General features: G+C 41.8%; 1 protein-coding gene across 4 annotated transcripts in view; it reads left to right on the top strand.

The window, feature by feature from the left end:
* Positions 1–21150, top strand: part of LOC107870763 (ER membrane protein complex subunit 10) — a 33161-nt gene extending 12011 nt beyond the window's left edge. Inside the window, exons 2-9 of one of the 4 annotated variants that reach the window (XM_047413092.1) lie at positions 9899–9967; positions 10049–10144; positions 11420–11467; positions 11927–11998; positions 19723–19781; positions 20569–20656; positions 20755–20913; positions 20982–21150. In XM_047413092.1, the coding sequence (XP_047269048.1) occupies positions 9899–9967; positions 10049–10144; positions 11420–11467; positions 11927–11998; positions 19723–19781; positions 20569–20656; positions 20755–20910 (588 nt within the window). In that variant the 3' untranslated portion in view covers positions 20911–20913; positions 20982–21150. Of the gene's footprint in view, positions 1–9898; positions 9968–10048; positions 10145–11419; positions 11468–11926; positions 11999–19722; positions 19791–20568; positions 20657–20754; positions 20914–20981 lie in introns of all 4 variants that reach the window. The other 3 variants (XM_016717404.2, XM_016717402.2, XM_016717403.2) reach the window with 3 other exon arrangements.
* The last annotated feature ends 273 nt before the right edge of the window (positions 21151–21423 follow it).

The raw sequence follows: 21423 nt of genomic DNA, 5'->3' as shown, positions 1-21423 counted from the left end.
GCCCTAGTCCTCTGCCCTGATTCGCGTCCTCCAGACCTTCCTATCTAGGGTCATGTCCTCGGTGAGCTGTAACTGCTCCATGTCTCGCCTAATCACCTCACCCCAGTACTTCTTCGGCCTACCCCTACCCCGCTTAAACCCATCCAACGCTAGCCTCTCACACCTACGGACCGGGACATCCATGCCCCTCCTCTTCACGTGTCCGAACCATCTCAATCGGGCTTCCCGCATCTTGCACTCCACTGGTGTCACACCAACCTTCTCCCGGATGTTCTCATTCCGAACTCTATCCCCTCTAGTCAGCCCACACATCCAGCGCAACATCCGCATTTCTGCCACCCTCATCTTTTGGATGTGGGAGTTCTTCACTGGCCAACACTCCGCTCCATACAACATGGCCGGACGGACTACCGCCCTGTAGAATTTGCATTTAAGCTTAGGCGGCACCTTCTTATCACACAGCACCCCCGACGCGAGCTTCCACTTCATCCATCCCGCCCCAATACGGTGCGAGACATCCTCATCAATCTCACCGTTACTCTGGATCACGGACCCGAGATACTTGAAACTCTTCCTCTTACCTACCTCCTGTGATTCCAGCTTCACTACTACCTCGTTCTCCCTCCTCATGTCATTAAACTTGCATTCCACATACTCTGTCTTGCTTCTGCTCACCCTGAACCCTTTATACTCAAGGGTTTGCCTCCACACCTCTAATTTGTCGCTCACACCCTCTCGGGTCTCAGCTATCAGAACTACATCGTCTGCAAAAAGCATACACCACGGCACCTCCCCTTGAATACGCCGCGTCAACACATCCATTACCACTGCAAACAAAAAGGGACTAAGAGTAGATCCCTGATGCAACCCTGTCCGGACCGTGAAATGTTCTGAGTCTCCTCCCGCCGTCCTCACCTTAGTTTTCGCTCCATCATACATATCCTTGATTGCTCTGATATATGCCAGCGGTACTCCCCTCACCTCCAAGCATCTCCAAAGCACCTCCCTAGGGACTTTGTCGTAGGCCTTCTCCAGGTCGATAAACACCATGTGCAGGTCCTTCTTCCTCTCCCTATACTGTTCCACCAACCTCCGTACCAGGTGAATTGCCTCCGTCGTCGAGCGGCCAGGCATAAATCCAAACTGGTTTTCTGAAATAGACACTATCCGTCTCAGCCTCACCTCGACCACTCTCTCCCAGATTTTCATAGAGTGACTCAATAACTTAATACCCCTATAGTTGTTGCAACTCTGGATGTCCCCCTTATTCTTATAGAGAGGTATCATGGTGCTCCACCTCCAAGCCTCGGGCATCTTTGCCGTCTTGAAGATTTCATTAAACAATCCCGTCAACCACCTCAGACCAGCCTCTCCAACGAACTTCCAAAACTCGGCCGGTATCTCATCCGGCCCCGTCGCCCTACCCCTTCGCATTCTGCGAACAGCCTGTCTAACCTCTTTTACCTTAAAACGTCTACAATAGCTAAAATCCCGACACTCCTCTGAGTGCTCCAGTTCCCCTAACACAATAGCTCTATCCCCTTCGTCATTCAAGAGCCTATGAAAGTACGACTGCCATCTATTCTTAATGTGGCCGTCTTCCACCAACACTCTACCGTCCTCCCCCTTAATGCATCTCACCTGATCGAGGTCACGACCCTTCCTCTCCCTAGCCTTAGCGAGTCTAAACAACTTTTTCTCCCCTCCCTTCCCCTGTAACCCTGCATACAGGCTCTCAAAGGCGGCCGTCTTAGCTGCCGTGACTGCTTACTTAGCCTCCTTCCTCGCTAGCTTGTACTCTTTCCTGTTTACCCGCTTCTCCTCTTCGTCCTTACTCTCCACCAACTTGGCATACGCCCCTTTCTTGGTCCCCACTTTCTTTTCCACCTCTTTATTCCACCACTAATCTCCCTGATGGTGCCCGGCCCGGCCCCTAGAAACCCCCAACACCTCACTTGCATTCTCCCTGATGCACCTAGCCGCCCTATCCCACATACTATCCACGTCTCCCCTACACTCCCACACCCCCATTCCTGCCAACTTCTCCCCTATCTCCCACGCCTTCACTGGCGTCAAGCCGCCCCACTTAATTCTAGGTCTACACTCCCTACTTCTCCTCTTTCTATTCTTCTTTATACCCAAATCCATAACCAAGAGCCTATGTTGGGTCGAAAGGTTCTCACTCGGGATGACCTTACAATCCTTACACCACGCCCTATCCCTTTTCCTAAGCAACACAAAGTCAATCTGGGTCCTGGCTACCGCGCTCCGAAAGGTGATCAGGTGCTCGTCCTTCTTCGGGAAGCCCGAGTTCACCACCACCAGCCCAAAGGACCTCGCAAACTCCAGTAGGGTAGCCCCCTCCTCATTTCTCTCCCCAAAACCAAAACCACCATGCACATCACCAAAGCCTCCCGGTAGCGCCCCGATGTGCCCGTTGAAATCTCCTGCTACAACAATCTTCTCCGAGCTTGGCACGCCTCTCACCACCTCCTCCAAGGCCTCCCAAAATCGCATTTTCTCCTCCCCCTCCGATCCCACTTGCGGTGCATAGGCACTACACACGTTCAGGGTAAACCCCCAAATGACCAACTTAATAGTCATCAACCTATCATTGATCCTCTTCACCTCTACTACCTGACCTCTAAGCTCTTCATCCACTAAGATGCCAACTCCATTCCTACGCCTCTCGCTCCCAGAGTACCACAGCTTGTAACCATCCACATCCCTAGCCTTAGACCCTACCCACTTGGTCTCCTGAACACACGCAATATTGATCCTTCTCTTCCTAAGGGTCTTCACAAGCTCTATGGACTTGCCCTGCAGGGTCCCTATATTCCAAGACCCAACCCTCAGCCTACCTTCACTACCCGCACGCCCTCCACTACTTCCCCCGCGGCCAAACCTTGGCCTCCCTCCCACTCCCGCCCTTTCCTCATCCCCCGCCCCCACCACTGCCCCCCGCCCCAACCCCCTCGGACATGACCCTATCCACCCATTACTGCCCACAGCCACAACTAGGCGAAAGTATAAGAGAATATAAAGATAATATAAAGATATAAAGACATAAACGATGGTAATAGTAAAGCAACAGCAATTAATACAAGGCTCACACCAATTCAAGGAAATATTCCAGCAACCAAACTGTACTCAATTACTAGTATAATACGAAGAATGAAAGAATGCAGAATGAAGAATGAAATAAGCAAAGGTTAGAAGTCACCAGATTTCACTTGTAGACCAAGCCGGCAACCAAGCCCTGCGTCGACCTGCTGCCGGGGGATCGCTACTGAGATGGATCCGCGGCTGCCTGCTGAAGACCGAGCTACAGCTGCTGCCCTGTTGTACGGCGCCGGCGGAGGGGGGGGTGTCTGGACAGAGAAGGGGGGGGGGGGGGGGCGGGGGGGGGGGGGGAGCTCGGCGACGGGGGTCGGTGACCGGCAGTCAGGTCCGGCGGTCAGCGTCGGTGACCGGCGGTCGGGTCGGCGCCGTAGGTCGGCGACGGCGACGGGGCCGGAGGGCCGAGGCGCGGGAGAGAGAGGGTACGGCGGTGACCGGCGGTAGGGTCGGCGCCGTAGGTCGACGACGGCGACGGAGCCAGAGACCGGCGACGGAGACGGAGACCGACGACGAAGCCGGAGACCGGCGACGAAGCCGGAGACCAGCGACGAAGCCGGAGACCGGCGACGGAGGTCGACGCCGGGGACCGGTGGTCGGGTCGGGTCGGCGACGGCGCCGAAGGCCGTGGACCGAGATAGAGAGTCTAGTGAGAGAGAGAGTCTAGTGAGAGAGAGTCTCCAATAAGAGAGTGGTTACCAATAAACTCCGAGAACTCCTCCATTGCCCTAGAGACCACCCTATATCCCTCTTCTCTCATCTGGAGATCTAATGGTATTAAAATCCCCACCTAGCACCCAAGGAGCATCCCACCTTCCTGAGCCATTCCTAATTCTTAAAACTCTCCTTTGACCCCTCCCCCAGTGGAACATAGATGCTTTCAAAACCCCACTCTGACCTGTTGCCAGTGTTTTAAAACGTGTCCCTAACATGAACTCCCCCTTATTAACCTCCGCATACTCCACCTTTCATCCCAAAGCAAAAGAATTCTACCTGCACTTTTCCAAGCCTGAATATAATCATCCCCCCTCCCCCACATTTTTGATGAAACTCTCCGTCAAAGTCTCTAATTTTGTTTCTTGGATACATATCATATCTGCCACCAGTTCTTTAAACCCTAATTTGACAGTGTCCCTTTTATTGGGGTCATTCAAACCTCTTACACTTAGGAAATTACATGGGATGAACCCCACAGTGGATGGGTTTGCTTTTTGTCCCCAATAAGAAAAGTCGTTAAAAACTAGCCTTCCTTTCTTTTTATGTATAAAACAAGTACATTTTTGCCCCTCTACATCACAAATGTTTCACATTTTCTATGCTCATTTGTCTTTCAATTTCTATTTGTATTTTTTTTTCTCTTTTTCATTTTTCCCTTGATTTTTATTTTTTCCCTTGTTTTAATTTATTTGTCTAAACATTTATTTTTCTTTTACTTTTTTTTTCTTCTTTTCTCAAACATTATTTATTTTTTGTTTATTTCTTTTTCTTTTTTTAATTTATTTGCCTCAACCGTTATTTTTATTTTATTTATTTTGTTTATCTTTTCTCATTTTTTTTCCATTTTTCTCAAGCTATATTTTTATTTTTTGCTTCTCATTTTGTTTTTTCTTAATTGTTTTTTTTTTTAATTTTATTTTTCTTTTTTTTCTTTTCTCTTATTTTTTCTTCTCTTTTTTCTCAACTTCTATTATATTTTGCTAATGTACAAAAAGTTGGATAGTCCGCAAAGAGGATCTTTTTTCTTTGACATTGAAATGAATTAAGGGTGTGACTTGTTGTTTGGAAGTCCTTTAGAATAAGCCTGAACATCTCATAAATCAAAACACAATGTGGTAGTGTCAAATCTTGCTCGTGGGGTATAACTTGTTTGAAAATGTTGAGCTAAGTCTTGCCTCGAAGCCAAGAGTTATAGAGGATTTCATAAATTAAGATATAATGAAGTAGTGTTAACTCTTGCCCATGGGAAGTAACTTGTTTTTTCGGAGGTTCTTGAGCTAAGTCTTGTCTTAGAGGCAAGGCTAATAGGGCGTCTCATAAATCAAGACACAATGTGATAATGTCAACTCTTGTGCATGAGGTGTAACTTGTTGTTTATAAGTCCTTGGACTAAGTTTTGCCTCTAAGATGAGAGTTATAGAACATCTCATAAATCAAGACATAATGTGGTAGTGTCAACTCTTCCCATGAGGTGTAACTTGTCGTTTGAAAGTTCTTGGACTAACTCTTGCCTTTAAGACAAGAATTATAGAACACCTCATAAATCAAGAAACAATGTTGTAGTGTCAATTCTTGCGCATGGGGTATAATTTACTGTTTGAAAGTTCTTGGGCTAAGTCTTATATCAAAGCCAAGAGTTATAGAACATCTTATAAATCAAGACAAAATATGGTAGTATCAACTCTTGCCCATAGGGTGCAACTTGTTTGAATCTCTGGTCAAGTTTTGCTTTTAAGGCATGAGTTATAGAACATCTCATAAATTAAAACACAATTTGGTGGTGTCAACTCTTTCCCATGAGATAACTTATTATTTAAAAGTTCTTAGTCTTGCCTCTAAGGCAAATTATAGAGGATCTCATAAGTCAATACACAATTTAGTAGCGTCAACTCATGCCCATTATATGTAACTTGTTGTTTGAAAGTCTTGCCTCTGAGACAAGAGTTATAGAACATCTCATAAATCAAGACACAATGTGGTAGTGTCAACTTTTATCTGTGGGGCATAACTTTTTATTTGAAAGTCCTTGAGCTAAGTCTTGCCTCTAAAGCAAGAATTATAGAATGTCTCATAAATCAAAACACAATGTGGTAGTATCAACTCTTGCTCATGGGACATAACTTCTTGTTTGAAAGTCCTTGGGCCAAGTCTCACCTCTAAGAAAAGAGTCATAGATCATCTCATAAGTCAAAACACAATGTGGTAGTGTCAATACGTGTCTATTGTACGTAATTTGTTATTTAAAAGTCCTTGGGTTAAGTCTTGCCATTAAGGCAAGAGTTATAAAACATCTCATAACTAAAAACACAATGTGGTAGTGTCAACTCTTACCCATGCGACGTAACTTGTTGTTTGAAAGTACTTGGGCTAAATCTTGCCTCTAATGCAAGATTTATAAAACATCTCATAAGTCAAAGACACAATATTGGAGTGTCAACTCTTGCCCATGCGGTGTAACTTGTTGTTTGAAGAAATCGAAGAAAAGAAAAGAAAACTATAAAAGTTGAGAAAAAAGAAAAAAATGAATAAATATATTAAAAGCTAAAAGAAAAAATAAAAATCAAAGAAAATAAAAAAGAGAAAAAAAAAAGAAGTTGAGTGGACAGTTTTCTTTCGCCTTCATTATCCTTACCCAAACACCCTCGCCTCCCTTCCCTGGGCCCTTCTTTCTCCTTTCCTCAAACCTCGCACTTTTTCAATGTCTCGAAGCAAATCTAGCACCCTATCCTCCTTCCCTTCAAAAATCACCCCCAAAAATTCCCCGAATTTGAGTTGTTTCCCATTTGCCCATCTAGACATGCCTTTTCCTACCTCAACACATGCTATAGGCATTGCATTTACTCCTGGAACAACACTACAATCATCCTTAGAACCAACCGACAGCTGAAAAGATTGTAAAACAGCCTTTTCACGCAAATTTAAATCAGGATTGGGATAACTGCAACTCCCCCAAAAGCCTTTCAGAATCTGTCTGGTTGACATCCGGGCTAAAAGCCACCAATTCAGAAGATCCGGTGACAGCAGAATCAATTTCCGGCGCCGGTGAGAACACCAAACTGCCTCCAGCCCTCAAACCAATCGGAATAGCATCGCTCAATGTTGATGGTGGCTCAGAACTACTGTTCTGACCCACCTGACAAGACACCGACCCCGGAATCTTGTTATCTCTGTCTTTGGAACAGTGATTCCAGCTGGCAGGCGGAGGCATTAAGCTGGAAACTGTTGCAGGGCTCTTTACTCAGATCTGAGCCTCGATCTATCGATTTCGGTGGCAGCAGATCGAACTCCGGCACCTGGCAGTATGAAAAACACATTTTCTCTAAGAAAAAGAACTGTCCGGTTCATTAAATGAGTTACGGTTCGTCTCCTTAATATTACTATTAAACCGTTTTACTCTTTCCAATTTTTTTCACCTACCCAGTGATAGGGATGTCTTTTCCCAACATTAGGGTTTTACCTCCCTGTCCACTTTTCAGAAAAATCATCCCTCCCTTTCTTCTTCACCACATCTGCCGGCTTTCCCATGCTTTTGACCTCATCGGCCCCCATTCCCCCTTGTCAGCTCTAAATCCTTCTCTTCTCTTGCTAGAAATTACATCCCTTACTACTTGCAGCTTCATAGGACGAAATTCCAAAGAGAGCCAAACTCTATACTCCACTTCACCATCATCCACCTTAATCGAAACAGGAACCTTACCTCCTTTTTTCACCACAATTTTCACCCTACAAATATCATGTAAACTACAAATCACATTCACAAACCTCCACAAAGATCTCCGACCTTTCTAAAGAGGTCGATACACCATTGATGCACGGGAAGCCTCAACAGATTAACCCCACCGAGTCACCTGAAAAGCGTGGATCAACACAACTTTCATGCCTCAATCACCTCTCCAACAGCATCAGGTTATTGTCAAACCACCTTCTGCCTTCATAAAGCACTTTCAGAGCTTCTTCTTCATCCACAAAACGAAATAAGAACCCTGAGCCCTATTTATAGACACCACATTATGATCTTTTTCCATTCTATTCTTATTCCAGCACTGACTTTTGGTCTGGTTGGAGATAGAAACTCATTATCTTGTCTTTGTTAATAAAAGGCATATAGAATGTCTGCCTCTTGTTATTACTGTTGAGTCCACAATAACAACATCAAACATTTCTCTTTTAAGATAGTATGGGTTGGTTGTACTTCTGGAACTGAGGAGAAAACAGCGAATGAAGTACGCGACAACTTTTAAATTTGATTTCTTAGAGAACAAGCAGTTGAATTGTTAGGTAATTTTGGTTTTTTGAGTTAGTAAATGGCGTAAGAGTTGACATTTAGTTGGGAAATCTAAAACCTGAAATTATTACTCCCTCCGTATCATAAAGAATGACATGTTTTAACTTGTCACGGAGTTTAACAAAATAAAAAGACTTTTGAATCTTTTGGTCTTAAATTAAAGTATGTCAAATGTACCAAAATGCCCTTTAATCTTGTGGTCTCAAACATGCCACATGGAAAGTTGAAATTAAAGTGTTGCCGAAAAAGGAAATGGGTCATTCTTTTTGAAACGGACAAAAAAGGAAAGCAGGTCATTCTTTTTGAAATGAAGGGAGTAACACATTTCTGAAAAGCGGCATAACTAGCAAAAAGGTGTACTTGCTTGGCTTTCATGGTGAGAATCAAGTCGTGAACAAATTATAAAAAGTCATTTTCTGCAATTGCTGCCTGACCAAATTCTGATAAATCACTTACTGCATTTAGTCGATGTATGTTCAAAGTAATGATGCTTCCTAGATATTGCAGAGGATTTTGGGGAAAATCACTTTTCACATGATTTTCAAGAATTCTTATTCTATCTAGCAATTGCAAAATGCAAGGACAAGAAATGCAGAAGATACAGCCTTTTTTAAGCACATAATTTCAAGGAAGGCTGTGATTGAATAGTTGAAATAACTTAATTGACGATTGTGGTTTGAGTCACACAACCAATATTTTGCACACATTGAAACTGCCTCTTTGTACTGTCAATGCAAGTATTTTAACTTATATAAGGGGAAGATTTTACACTTCCAATATAAAATTTCTCCAGAAAACTGTAATCCTAAGTAAACTCTGCCTGTTTCGCACATTATCACTGGAGAATTGTTCCGATTATCATCGTAGGTTCGTGCTAACTGTTTCTTCTTTAAAAGGGTAAATAACTGTGTGAAATTTTCAAAGAAACATAAACAAAAAGCAGCACCAGTGGTAGATGCATGTGTTAGCCAATATCTAGAAATTACTCCCTTGCCCCAGATTAGTTGTCCTTTTTATTTTAAGTTGTTTCATAGATCATGTTACTTTCTTTATACAGAAACCAATTTGCTACACTTCGTAATACCTTTTCAATATTTTGTTAGCAAGATGGTGCTTTGAGCCCCACTTTCATTCAGATTCTTCAATGCGTTAATTCATCTCTAGCTTTGTTACACTGTCATTTTAACATAATAGAATTTCAACTCTTTTTCTTAATAGTCATTCCATATTAAATGGACTCATATTTTGTTGGTGACAGAATCCAATAGCTAAGGTGCGCGTGTGTCTACAGGAGAGAGTATGTCTTCAGTGTTGGTTGCCGGTTTTATTAAAAGTTGTTGCTTCGTCGCTTAAAGCAATGAAGCTTATTGCTTCATGGGTGAAGTCGTGCTCTTTAGATAAGTTTGCACTTCAAATGGTGGTCCATGAATTGTTTTCGATGAGAATTAGTTGCTTCTTTGAACATCAGATCTGAGCAGTTGGTAATATCTGCAGTAGTGTATATTGGATGTTGAAACTAATTTTTTTAGTTGCAATTTAATTTTTTGAACTAAATTCATAGACGCTTGACGTTATTCTTTTTACCCATAAATTGTGTACTTCTCTTCTCGCTTTTCGTTTCAGCTCTCATGGATCTTGTTACATTTTTTGCGCTTTTTGCTTTTAGAAACACTTGGTTTCTCTACACCAAATAGATGTTTGACAATTACTTGAGTATGTCTTGGATGACGTTTAACTTTTCATCGTCAAGTAATAGATCTTTGACACTTCCTGTCGCAGATGCAAACGCTGACAAAGCTTCGCTTCTCCAGAAATGCTTTTACTGAAACAGAGAAGGAGGGTTTCAAAGTAATTGAATTTTTCCATTCTTACAATCATAATGGCTTTGTTGTATGTGTGCTTTGTCATTCTGAATTTTATGTGATGCAGAAACTCTTGAAAGGTGATGACTTTTACAGAATAAGAGTACCATCCAATGTATTGAACCTTTCTGGCAGAGAATACGTTGTTTCTTCAGTGAAAGCAGTAAGTTTCAACTATTGTGACTAGAAATGTCAGCATTTGTGACGTGTATTTCCTATTCATTTGGAAATTCATGAGAAAGGAGTAGTTTGAAATATGCATAGGCCTTTGTGTGATCTGATGCATGCTCATGCCTTTATGCCCTATGACATTGAATCTCTTTGATTGGTACTTAAATTTCACTATGACATTGAAGTAATAGGGTTAAAAAGTTATTATTGTGACAAATGATAGAAATTGTGTGGCAAGGGCATTTTATCCCGACACCTTTCAGGGAAAAAACTTTCATGTTATTCAATACATACTGGGAGAAATATAGGAGAAAGATATTATTGAATTGTTGTAACTATATTATTACATTGAGACCCTATTTATAGACACTACATTCCAGCCCTTTTCCTAATAGGACACTACATTACAATCACTTTCCAAGTAGAATTCTATATGCTATTCCTATTCTACTCATATTCTAGCACATATTTTCTAGAGATGTTTTCTTTTATCTAGCAAGGGCATATTAGCCAGTAAACTTTTTTTGTATGAAAAGACGAAGTTTCATATTTGTCCGACTTTAGTGCTGTAATTTCTCGAGTGTTTAAATAGAAATATTGAAACTTGTAATCTTCTTCCTGGTGCTACTGGATTTGCATATGTGCATTTGTAGCCCCTCTTGTTTGAGTTTTTATTCTGAAAGTATATAATTACTCTAGGAAAATTTATATCATTGTGGATAATTGCTTTAAGAAAATCGACAAATCCACGGTACAAAATAAAGATCAATATGAAGTGACTGGGGACTAGAGGCTGAGGCGGTAGAGCAGCCAGACAGCCGCAGACCTTTATAGATTAAAATTATTCATTGGGTAAGCAAAAATTGAGAAGGGGGACAAACTAGGTCATTCATTATGGCTCTGTGCACCAGTTTCTCTTTTTGAGGAGGAAGAACAACTAACTTGGGCAAGAAGTTAATAAATGCTCTGGGCTGCTAAGAATTTCTTTTAACTTACGTGTTCTATGCACCAGTTTGCGTTTTTGAGGAGGGAGAACATCTAACTTGGGCAATAAATTTAATAATAAAAGCTCTGGACTGCTTAGAATTTCTTTCAACTTAGGTGGCCTCCCTTGTCCCACACATCCTTTATAATCATATTTTTATTTTCCGTTTCAGACAATTATATTACTTTGTGATTTGACTAATCATTCTGGTATATTCTTGGAATACTGCAAGCTTCAAATGTCATGCTTATCATCTAATTGCTATTTCTAATTTTGCCTCAGAGGTGTCTTCCTCGGGATGGTTTGGAGGAGCACTTTGTCATACATATGGTAATATTCAACCTGATACTCATTGCCTAAGTTGACTATTCTGGTTCCGATATATTCTTTTTTTCCATTTCCCTTTCCTCTCTTTCTTTTTTTTTTTTTTTTTTTTGAAAAAAATTGGTTGGATGTAGCTGGTTAAGAATATAAATTTGTCCTGGATAACAGTGCTTTTTAAGTACTTTGGCACAAAGTAAAGAAAATAAGTTAAATTCATATTTTTCAACATGATGTATTTCCTTTATCTGTCAACTTAGTATGCTTTGAATTTTGTATTGTCTTCTAAGGAAGAAAGGTGGTTTACCTTGTCTAGTTTAAGTATTGTCTCTTGAATTTCAGTAGACATTTGAGGTCAGAGTTTTGTAATTAAGCAAATTAATTAAGTTGATCCAGTGTGCTCTTAGTTTGTGCAAATCTTTCATTTTTATCCTTGTTTGGAATTTGATTTTAAGGTGCTCATTGCAGGATGGTGTGAATATTTTGGCTATTAATTATGGTTCCCCTGGTGCATGCCAGTACCCTCGTCAATTGAAGTTTGTAAGTATTGATCCATAAGTATTAGACCTCTATCCACATTCCAACCTGCCCATCCTTTCAACCCAACTTATGTCAATCATATCACGCATGTGTAATCAGTAGTACCAGATTTGAGCTTGGAATTTTGATTGGACAATAAACTTTTACTACTTTATTTGAAAGTTTTAAGCTGTCTGAATGGGAAGTAACTTAAATTTAATTACAATGTCTTGACAGTCACTCAAATTTTAGGTGTTCTCCTCTGATAGTATACTATTTATTAGTATCTAAAGAATACAACAACAACAACAACAACAAACCCAGTGTATTCCCACCTAGTGGGGTCTGGGGGGTAAGATGTACGCAGACCATACCTCTATCTCTGGTGAAGTAGAAAGGCTGTTTCCGATAGACCCCCGGCTCAAGGCACGAGATACCACACGAACACATAGTAAAGCACAGAAGCAGATTACATAACATAAATACGGCACCCATAAGTAATATAAAACAGAGGAAATCTAAAGAATCTTTACCAAAAACGAATTGTGATAATTTTCTTTTGGAAGATCACATAATATATTTTGATTTCCATAAGCTTCTTTTTTAATGAACCACTATATTCATTGGACTTTGAATTTTTGGTTTAGACCCAATGATTAAGGAAAGTGATTTTTTCACACAACTTTTAAATACATTTTACAAGTGTTCTATTGGGGAAAAATATACCATCCCATACATGAGGTAACAACAACAATAACATAATAACTTGAGCAATTTCTCTTTCTGCTCCTCGGACGATTCGGTAGCAATCTTAAATCTTCAGCTCTTTCAGGCCGCTCTCATCCACCCCACACTTACTTTTGACCACATCAGTGATCATGCATAAATCTCTGTAGTGTAAAGGAGTGGAGAGTGGTTTGTATACCTTGAACGACATCTCCTCATCATGTACTCTGATCTTCAATTCCCCTTTCGTCACATTAGTGAGTGCTCCACCGGCGGCTAATAATGGGCGCCAATATAATCGGCAGCTCATTATCTGCTTGAAAAATCAAGAATAACAAATTCAGCAGGAATGACCAACTTACCAACCTTGATGAGCAAGTCTTCAATCATATTTGTCGGATACGTTCTGATAGTGCAAATTATCGCTCAGTTTGATGAACTCTTGCAGGTGTTTGTGTGGGTCTTCATGCGACTTACCCTCATATTGGCACGTATTCTGCATCAATCGCATTGTGCCCTCTTTTAGCTCAAAGTTTCCCGTTGCTTTGGAGGCATTCTGCTGATTTGGTCTCACGAAGTTAAGTACAGGAACATGTGGTGCAACTGGGGGCTGTACTGCAATGCTGTTTACTGCATCATCTAACGGGTTTGGAAGGTTTGGGTTGTTTAGGTTATCACCCATAGCTGTCAGTTCTCAGCTCTACTTGAGTACGTTCAAGTTCACGATCAATGGGAATCGAGGGATTGCCTTGACTCCTAGTGTTCGGCATACACTAACCTGTACCAAAACAAAAATAACAAAACAAGTGAAATTTGAGTAGTTTAATAGAAACTCAAAATAGTATAAACTCTTAACAATTTTTGTTTGATAAAGAGCTCTTAACAAATTCCTGGCAACGGCGCCAAAAACTTGTTGCGTCCAAACACACACGCAAGTTACACGGTCATACAAGTAATACATGATGTGAGTCCAAACATTGTACCCAAGGAATTTGACGAATTGACGTTCTAGTTTGAATTCTTATTAGCTAATTCAGGAGGTAACAAGTAATAGAGTGTGATTTTGATGTTTTGATTGTTAAAATCTATTGAAGACGAGTCGTAGATTGTTGATTCATAATTAAGATTAGAGAGAGGATCCACGGTCATGGTATTCCAACAATCCAGTTGAATTTTCAAATCGTATGTTTAGTTGATTTCTTGAGTTACTAGCTGCAGATTGATTTTAACCATATTGAGCGTTTTGCCAACAACTTTATGCCTACTTGACTATTCCTAATGCCTATATTCCTATGGTGGTCGATCGACAGTGAAGTGCATATGATTTCCTTCTTTATCAAGTGGGCAAGGCTAATGGGTATATTCCTATCCACATTAGCGAATCCTTCCCCTTTTCCTATAGAGTTCACAACCAAGCCCTACTTTCCCTTATTGCTTACGTGAATTCCTTATTCCAAGTCCAATCTTTGCACCATAGATAGTGTTTGAGAGGTGATCAAACTACAAAACAATTACTATCACGAGAATATAAATTGCTAAATAGTGGAAATTGAAACTAAACAATAAGATAATCAAACACGATTATCATGTCTTTACCACTACCCTATACTCATGAATTGATTAGAAGCAATCAAATTTATGAATAACTACAATAACAACAAACCAAGTGTATTCCCACATAGTGAGGTCTGGGGAGGATAAGATGTACGCAGTCCATACCTCTACCTCTAAAGAAGTAGAAAGGCTGTTTCCGATAGACCTCCGGCTCGAGACACGGAATACTAAACAAATTCATAGTAAAGCATGGAACAAGATGGCATAACATAAATACGACACCCACAAGTAACAGTAAACAGAGAAAAGTAAACAGATTCGTAATAAAGCATGAAACAAGGTATCATAACAAGAATAATACCCCCACCTCCCTACACTAGCGACCCAAACTGACGCTAGCCTTCTGCCCTAATTCGCGTCTTCCAAATCTTCCTATCTAGGGTCATGTCCTCAGTGAGTTGTAACTGCTCCATGTCCCGCCTAATCACCTCTCCCCAGTACTTCTTTGGCATACCCCTACCCCGCCTAAAACCATCAAAAGCTAGCCTCTTACACCTACGAATCGGGGCATCTATGCCCCTCCTCATCACGTGTTCGAACTATCTCAATCGGACTTCCCCCATCTTATTCTCCACTGGAGTCACACCAACCTTCTCCCTGATAGTCTCATTCCGAACTCTATCCCCCCTAGTCAGCCCACACATCCAACGCAACATTCGCATTTCCGCCACCTTCATTTTTTGAATGTGGGAGTTCTTAACTGGCCAACACTCCGCTCCATACAACATGGCCGAACGGACTGCCACCCTGTAGACTTTGCCTTTAAGCTTGGGCGGCAACTTCTTATCACATAACACCCTCGAAGCGAGCTTCCACTTCATCCATCCCGCCCCAATATGGTGCGAGACATCTTCGTCAATCTCACCGTTACCTTGAATCACAGACCCGAGATACTTGAAACTATCCCTCTTACATACCACCTGTGATTCCAACTTCACTACCACCTCATTCTCCAGTCTCACGTCATTAAACTTGCATTTTAAATACTCTGTCTTGCTCCTACTCAACTTGAACCCTTTAGACTCAAGAGTTTGTCTCCACACCTCTAATTTATCATTCACATTTCCCCGCGTCTCATCAATCAAAACTACATCATCTGCAAAAAGCATACACCAAGGCACCTCTCCTTGAATACGCCGCGTCAACACATCTATCACCAAAGCAAACAAAAAGGGACTAAGAGTAGATCCCTGATGCAATCCTGTCAAGACAGTGAAATGCTCTGAGTCTCATCCCACCGTCCTTACCTGAGTTTTAGCTCCATCATACATGTCCTTAATTGCTCTGATATATGCCACCGTGACTCCACTCACCTCCAAGCATCTCCAAAGCACCTCCTTGGGGACTTTGTCGTATGCCTTCTCCAAGTCGATAAACACCATGTGCAGGTCCTTCTTCCTTTTCCTATACTGTTCCACCAGCTTCCGTACCGGGTGAATTGCCTCCGTCATCGAGCGGCCAGGCATAAATCCAAACTGGTTCTCCAAAATAGACACTATCCGTCTCAACCTCACCTCGACCACTCTCTCCCAAATCTTCATAGAGTGACTCAATAATTTAATACCCCTATAGTTATTGTAACTCTGAATGTCACCCTTATTCTTATAAAGAGGGATCATAGTACTCTACCTCCAAGCCTTGGGCATTTTCGCCGTCTTGAAAATTCCGTTAAACAATCCAGTCAACCACCTTAAACCAATCTCGCCAGAAAACTTCCAAAAATCCACAGGTATCTCATCAGGCCCCGTCGCCCTACCCCTTCGCATCCTGCGAACAGCCTCTCTAACCTCCTCTACCCTAAAACGTCTACAATAACTAAAATCCCGACACTCCTCTGAGTGCTCCAGCTCCCCTAACACAATAGCTCTATCCCCTTCATCATTCAAGAGCCTATGAAAATACGATTGCCATCTATTCTTAATGTGGCGTCCTCCACCAACACTGTACCGTCCTCCCCCTTAATGCACTTCACTTGATCGAGGTCACGACCCTTCCTCTCCCTAGCCTTAGCGAGTCTAAACAACTTTTTTTCCCTCCTTTCTCCTGTAACCCCGCATACAAGCTCTCAACTGCTGTCGTCTTAGCTGCCGTAACTGCTAACTTAGCCTCCTTCCTAGCTAACTTGTACTCTTTCCTGTTTACCCGCTTCTCTTCTTCGTCCTTACTGTCAACCAACTTAGCATACGCCCTTTTCTTGGTCTCCACTTTCTTCTTAACCTCACCAATCTCCCCGATGATGCCCGGCTCGGCCCCTAGAAACACCCAACACCTTACTAGCATTCTCCCTGATGCACCTAGCCATCCTATCCCACATACTATCCACGTCCCCCCTACACTCCCACACCCCAATTCCCGCCAACTTCTCCCCTATCCCTCACGCATTCACTGGCGTCAAGCCGCCCCACTTAATTCTAGGTCTACACTCCTCACCCCTTCTCTTCCTATCCTTCTTTATACCCAAATCCATATCCAAGAGCCTATGCTGGGTCGAAAGATTCTCATCCGGGATGACCTTACAGTCCTTACACAACACCCTATCCCCTTTCCTAAGTAACAAAAAGTCAATCTGGGTCTTGGCTATCGTGCTTCGGAAGGTGATCATGTGATCGTCCTTCTTCGGGAAGCCCGAGTTCACCACCACCAGCCCAAAGGACCTCGCAAAATCCAATAGAGTAGCCCCCTCTTCATTTCTTTCCCCAAAACCAAAACCACCATGCACATCACCAAAGCCTCCCGGTAACGCCCCGATGTGCCCATTGAAATCTCTTGCTACAACAATCTTCTCCGAGCTAGGCACGCCTCTCACCACCTCATCCAAAGCCTCCCAAAACCGCATCTTCTCCTCATCCAAGCCCACTTGCGGCGCATAAGCACTACACACGTTCAGGGTAAACCCGCCAATGACAACTTAATAGTCATCAACCTATCGCTGATCTTCTTTACCTCTACTACCTGACCTCTAAGCTCTTCATCTACTAAGATGCCAACTCCATTCCTGCGTCTCTTTCTCCCAGAGTACCAAAGCTTGTAACCATCCACATCCCTAGCCTTAGACCCTACCCACTTGGTCTCTTGAACACACGCAATATTAATCCTCCTCTTTCTAAGAATCTTCACAAGCTCTATGAACTTACCCTGAAGAGTCCCTATATTCCAAGACCCAACCCTCAGCCTACCAACTCTATCAACATGTCTTCCTCTACCGCCCCTGAGGCCAAACCTTGGCCTCCCTCCCACCCCTGCCCTTTCCTTTTCCCCCGCCCCCACAACAGCTCCCCGCCCCAACCCCCTCGGACATGACCCTATCCAACCATCAACGCCCACAGCCACTACTACAAGAAAATATAAGAAAATATAAACAATGGTAGTAACAAAGCAGCAGCAGGAAATACAAGGCTCACAAAAATTAGAAGAAATAATCAAGAAACAAAACTAAACTCAAATAGGGAGAAAAAACAAAACCAAGGTAAGGACAAAACTAACAGTAAGAAAAATAGAGCACACTAATGACCTGGCACCAAGGACAGCCAAACAAATTATAAGGAGCGGTGCAAGTCACGAATATACTACAGCAGACACGTAAGTCAAGATATAGGAGATAGTACGATAAATAATATAAAGCAACATAAAAGGTTCAAAAACAGCAAGACAATAAAGACACCCTCAAAGCACTCACTATATCCAAATTTTAAGAACAACAACTACTAGAAATCCAAATAACAGATAAGAAATCCCACGCAAATTACAGGCAACGAAAATATCGAAAAATCGCGCGATAAAATAAAGTTCAAGGGTTAGAAGTCACCGGAATATGTATATCATGTAATCTTCTCTTGCTTATTGTGCTGGAACCCGGCAAATTGGATCGCCGGAATCTCTTCGCCGGAAAGTCGCCGGCTCAAATCTGGACAGTAGTTGCAATATCCGGTAGAGACCCCCATCTGGATTTTCTGGCTCCGCCGCCTTCACCACCGACGTCCGTCGAACTAGTCGAACCGTCGAACCAGTTCGCCAAATCCGATCGCGGACCAGTAACCAGCAAGTTGCTGCCTTCGCAAATCTGCTGACAGTAAAGAGGGGAGAGAGAGGGAGGGGTAAAGGGAGAGAGGGGGAAAGAGAGGGAGACCAAGAAAGAGAGGGAGAGAGAAGTGTGCCTACCTGTCGCTGGTGTTGTTTTGCCGCCGGCGTCTACTTCACAGAGACTGACCAGTCACGTCAAAGAGAACGCAGGGGAAGGGAGAGACCAAGGGAGAGAGATGGAGCAACGTACTTACCTGTCGCCAGTGTCTGCTTGGACGGCGACGACACGGTCAAGTTAAAGAAGGCGTTGAAAGATAAGTTAGTTAGAGAGAAGGAGCGAAAGAGAGAGAAAGTTCAATCTGTTTCCGACAGAGAGAGAAGATGTATCAGAAAAAGGAAATTGCCGGCCGATCTGGTTCCTCTCTCCTCTCTCCGACCAAATTTATGAATAACTAGTGTCATAATTATTAAAGAACGAAGAAATAAAGTAAAAACCTTACAAGACTTGTTCTTCCTCTCTTTTATGAGTTTCTAAACTTGAATCATGATTCTAAACGACCTAAGGGAGGTATAGAGTCCCAAAAGGCCCCTGCCGAAACTACCCTTTAAATATTGGACCAAGAGAACTTGGCTCGAAATTTGACATGAGGGGATGCAAGGGGCGGCACCCCAGGGTATATTTTTCTGGTGGGTTGAGCCGTGGAGTGTTTGGGCAGCCTCCAATGCACTAGGGTGACGCCTTAGACATTGCTTAAATGCAAAATCGATGTCTTTGCCTTGTTTTGGTCTTGTTAAGCTCCTATCTTGGTCCTACACCTTTGGACTTGTTCTGGACCAATTTCTTGAGCCTTTACTCAGACTTCAAAGCTCAAATAAAGCGGATGTGATTATTGGCAAGAACTTATTGAATCCATCGTTTGGGCTCATAATAAATTAAAAGTTGCTCCTGCTACTAAGCCGAGAGCCTTGAGCATTATACTGGGTTCCAATTATGCTCGAACTCCATCAGGCTCCATCCTACACATCAAAATAGCTAATATAAGTGTAATTCATATCAAATAAGCTCAAAGTGAAATAAAAAAGAGAACAAATGTAAGGCAAATGATCGTAGAAAAGCATGACTTTCAACCTCACATCATATATGGATATTCTTTTGAAACGGTCATATATCAATATTTGTAGCTTGTACCTCATGATTTCACCACGTGGCAGGCGTATTTTTGTTGGTGAATCGTTAAAAACTTGTATTTGAAGCTTATTTTTGTGTTCCTTTTTTCCTCTTTGTTTCCCTTCTCAGATTTTCATGGTGCTGGAGAGGAAAAGAATTTCCTCTAATAAGATGTTAATCCTATGACTGATAATTAAGTTTGGTACTTCTATTTCAGCATGCAAAATGGTCCTTTAACTCACATACAGTCCTAAAACCTACTGAGCAGGCACCCAGGCAAGTCATGTAATTTTTTATTTTTCTCTTCTTTGCCAGTGTATTTTCCTTTTGCATAAAGCAAGTTACAGGTGGTAACAAATCAACTTATGTAAATGGATTATATCATGATGCGATGCATAATTATCAGGGAGTTCATATATGCTAGTAATCTCCTTGAGAGAAGCTTCAAGTTTCTGGCTGTGTGTCACTCGAACTTGTCCTATCATATGAGACTATTTTTTTCTGAAATTCTCTAGTGAATTGTGTAGTTTTACATCATGTGGCCTGAAAAGATTGTTATTTCTCTTCCAGAAAGGCAACCTTTTTAAACTTTGAAGGAGATTTCACAGGAGCATTATAATTTAAACATTTTCATCTTAAAATATATCCAACGAGTTGCAATCTTTCTTGTAGTATCCAAATACTTGTATCTTATATTGAAAAGACAAAATATATCTAGTTCACTTCAACAGTGATTGATTTGTCTATTGGAGAGCAAAATATGTCAATTTGGTCGGGAGGGGTGGAGGATTATAGGAATCTTCTGGTAAACTCAAAGAGATGTCTAGGGAATGGTATGTCAGATGATTGTGCCCCTACTTTTTGCACAGATTTATTTCTTTTGAGTTTCTCCGGAGCAGAAAAGGAAGATAAAGCAAAGCCGAAGACATTCATGCAATTTTGCCTGGAGCCGTGATGCCTTAGTTGCTTATTTCCATGAATTTCTCCCAGTATTTTCCATGAAGTAGCTAGAATTTAGTTTGAATGTTAAAGTTAGTCAGTAATAAAGACGTTTTTGGAACAGAACACCAATATTTTCAGAAGCTGTTGTTGAAGAGAATGCAGAGGGCGAAGAAGTGCAGCCTCCAGAGAGATCTTTCTGGGCTAAATATGTGAGTCTGAGTGAAATAGTTTCTTGTAAATATTTCCCCATACTCGTTTACTACCCTCGTACTCATCTGCTACCCTTTTCTTGTGATTTTTATTTCAGTGGATGTATTTGATCCCTCTCGGACTCATTGTTATGAACGCTATGACCCAAGCTATGAACATGGCTGAAGAACAAACTAGTGGGCAAGCAGGGGTTCAAGGACAACAGGCAATTGGTGCTCAACGTGCACAAAGTACTGTGGTACGAAGAAGATGATAGGTGAGTAGGCTGAAGTTTGTTCGATTACGTCTGTGGTTTATCTTCATTATCGATTTATACTTTTGTAGAATCTGAACCCAGGTCTCGAAAACTTCCTGGTTGCCTTCTTCCAGAGGATGCGGCCTCCTCATCAATATAAATTGTATTAACCCTTCTTAGGTGTCTACACATAATGTACAAGTAGTTTTGAGTATATTATATTACACCAAAATTTTAATCATGAAGTATTTTTTTCAATGTTGTTCATTGTTTGAGATTCTTGTTAGTGTCTGTTCTTAATTTTTTTTCTTTAATTTTTTTTTATGTAATGACTAGTTGTCTAAACAAGTTTCGAGTTCCCAAAACTGAATTTTTCTTTGAAAGGGACACCTATGCGAAAAGAAAAAGAGTGTGTTCGCTCATCCGAAATGTTCATCAGCTCTTTTTTTTTTTTTTTTTTTTTTTTTAATAAATTTAATGTAATCCCCAGCTTTTATGCGAAAAATGCACTTCTACCTTCTATCTGTACGA

The sequence above is a fragment of the Capsicum annuum genome, chromosome 5 (assembly GCF_002878395.1).
Source record: "Capsicum annuum cultivar UCD-10X-F1 chromosome 5, UCD10Xv1.1, whole genome shotgun sequence".
Classification (NCBI taxonomy): domain Eukaryota; kingdom Viridiplantae; phylum Streptophyta; class Magnoliopsida; order Solanales; family Solanaceae; genus Capsicum; species Capsicum annuum.
The sequence above is the reverse complement of the archived record's forward strand: the minus strand, read 5'-3'. Positions and strand labels throughout refer to the sequence as shown.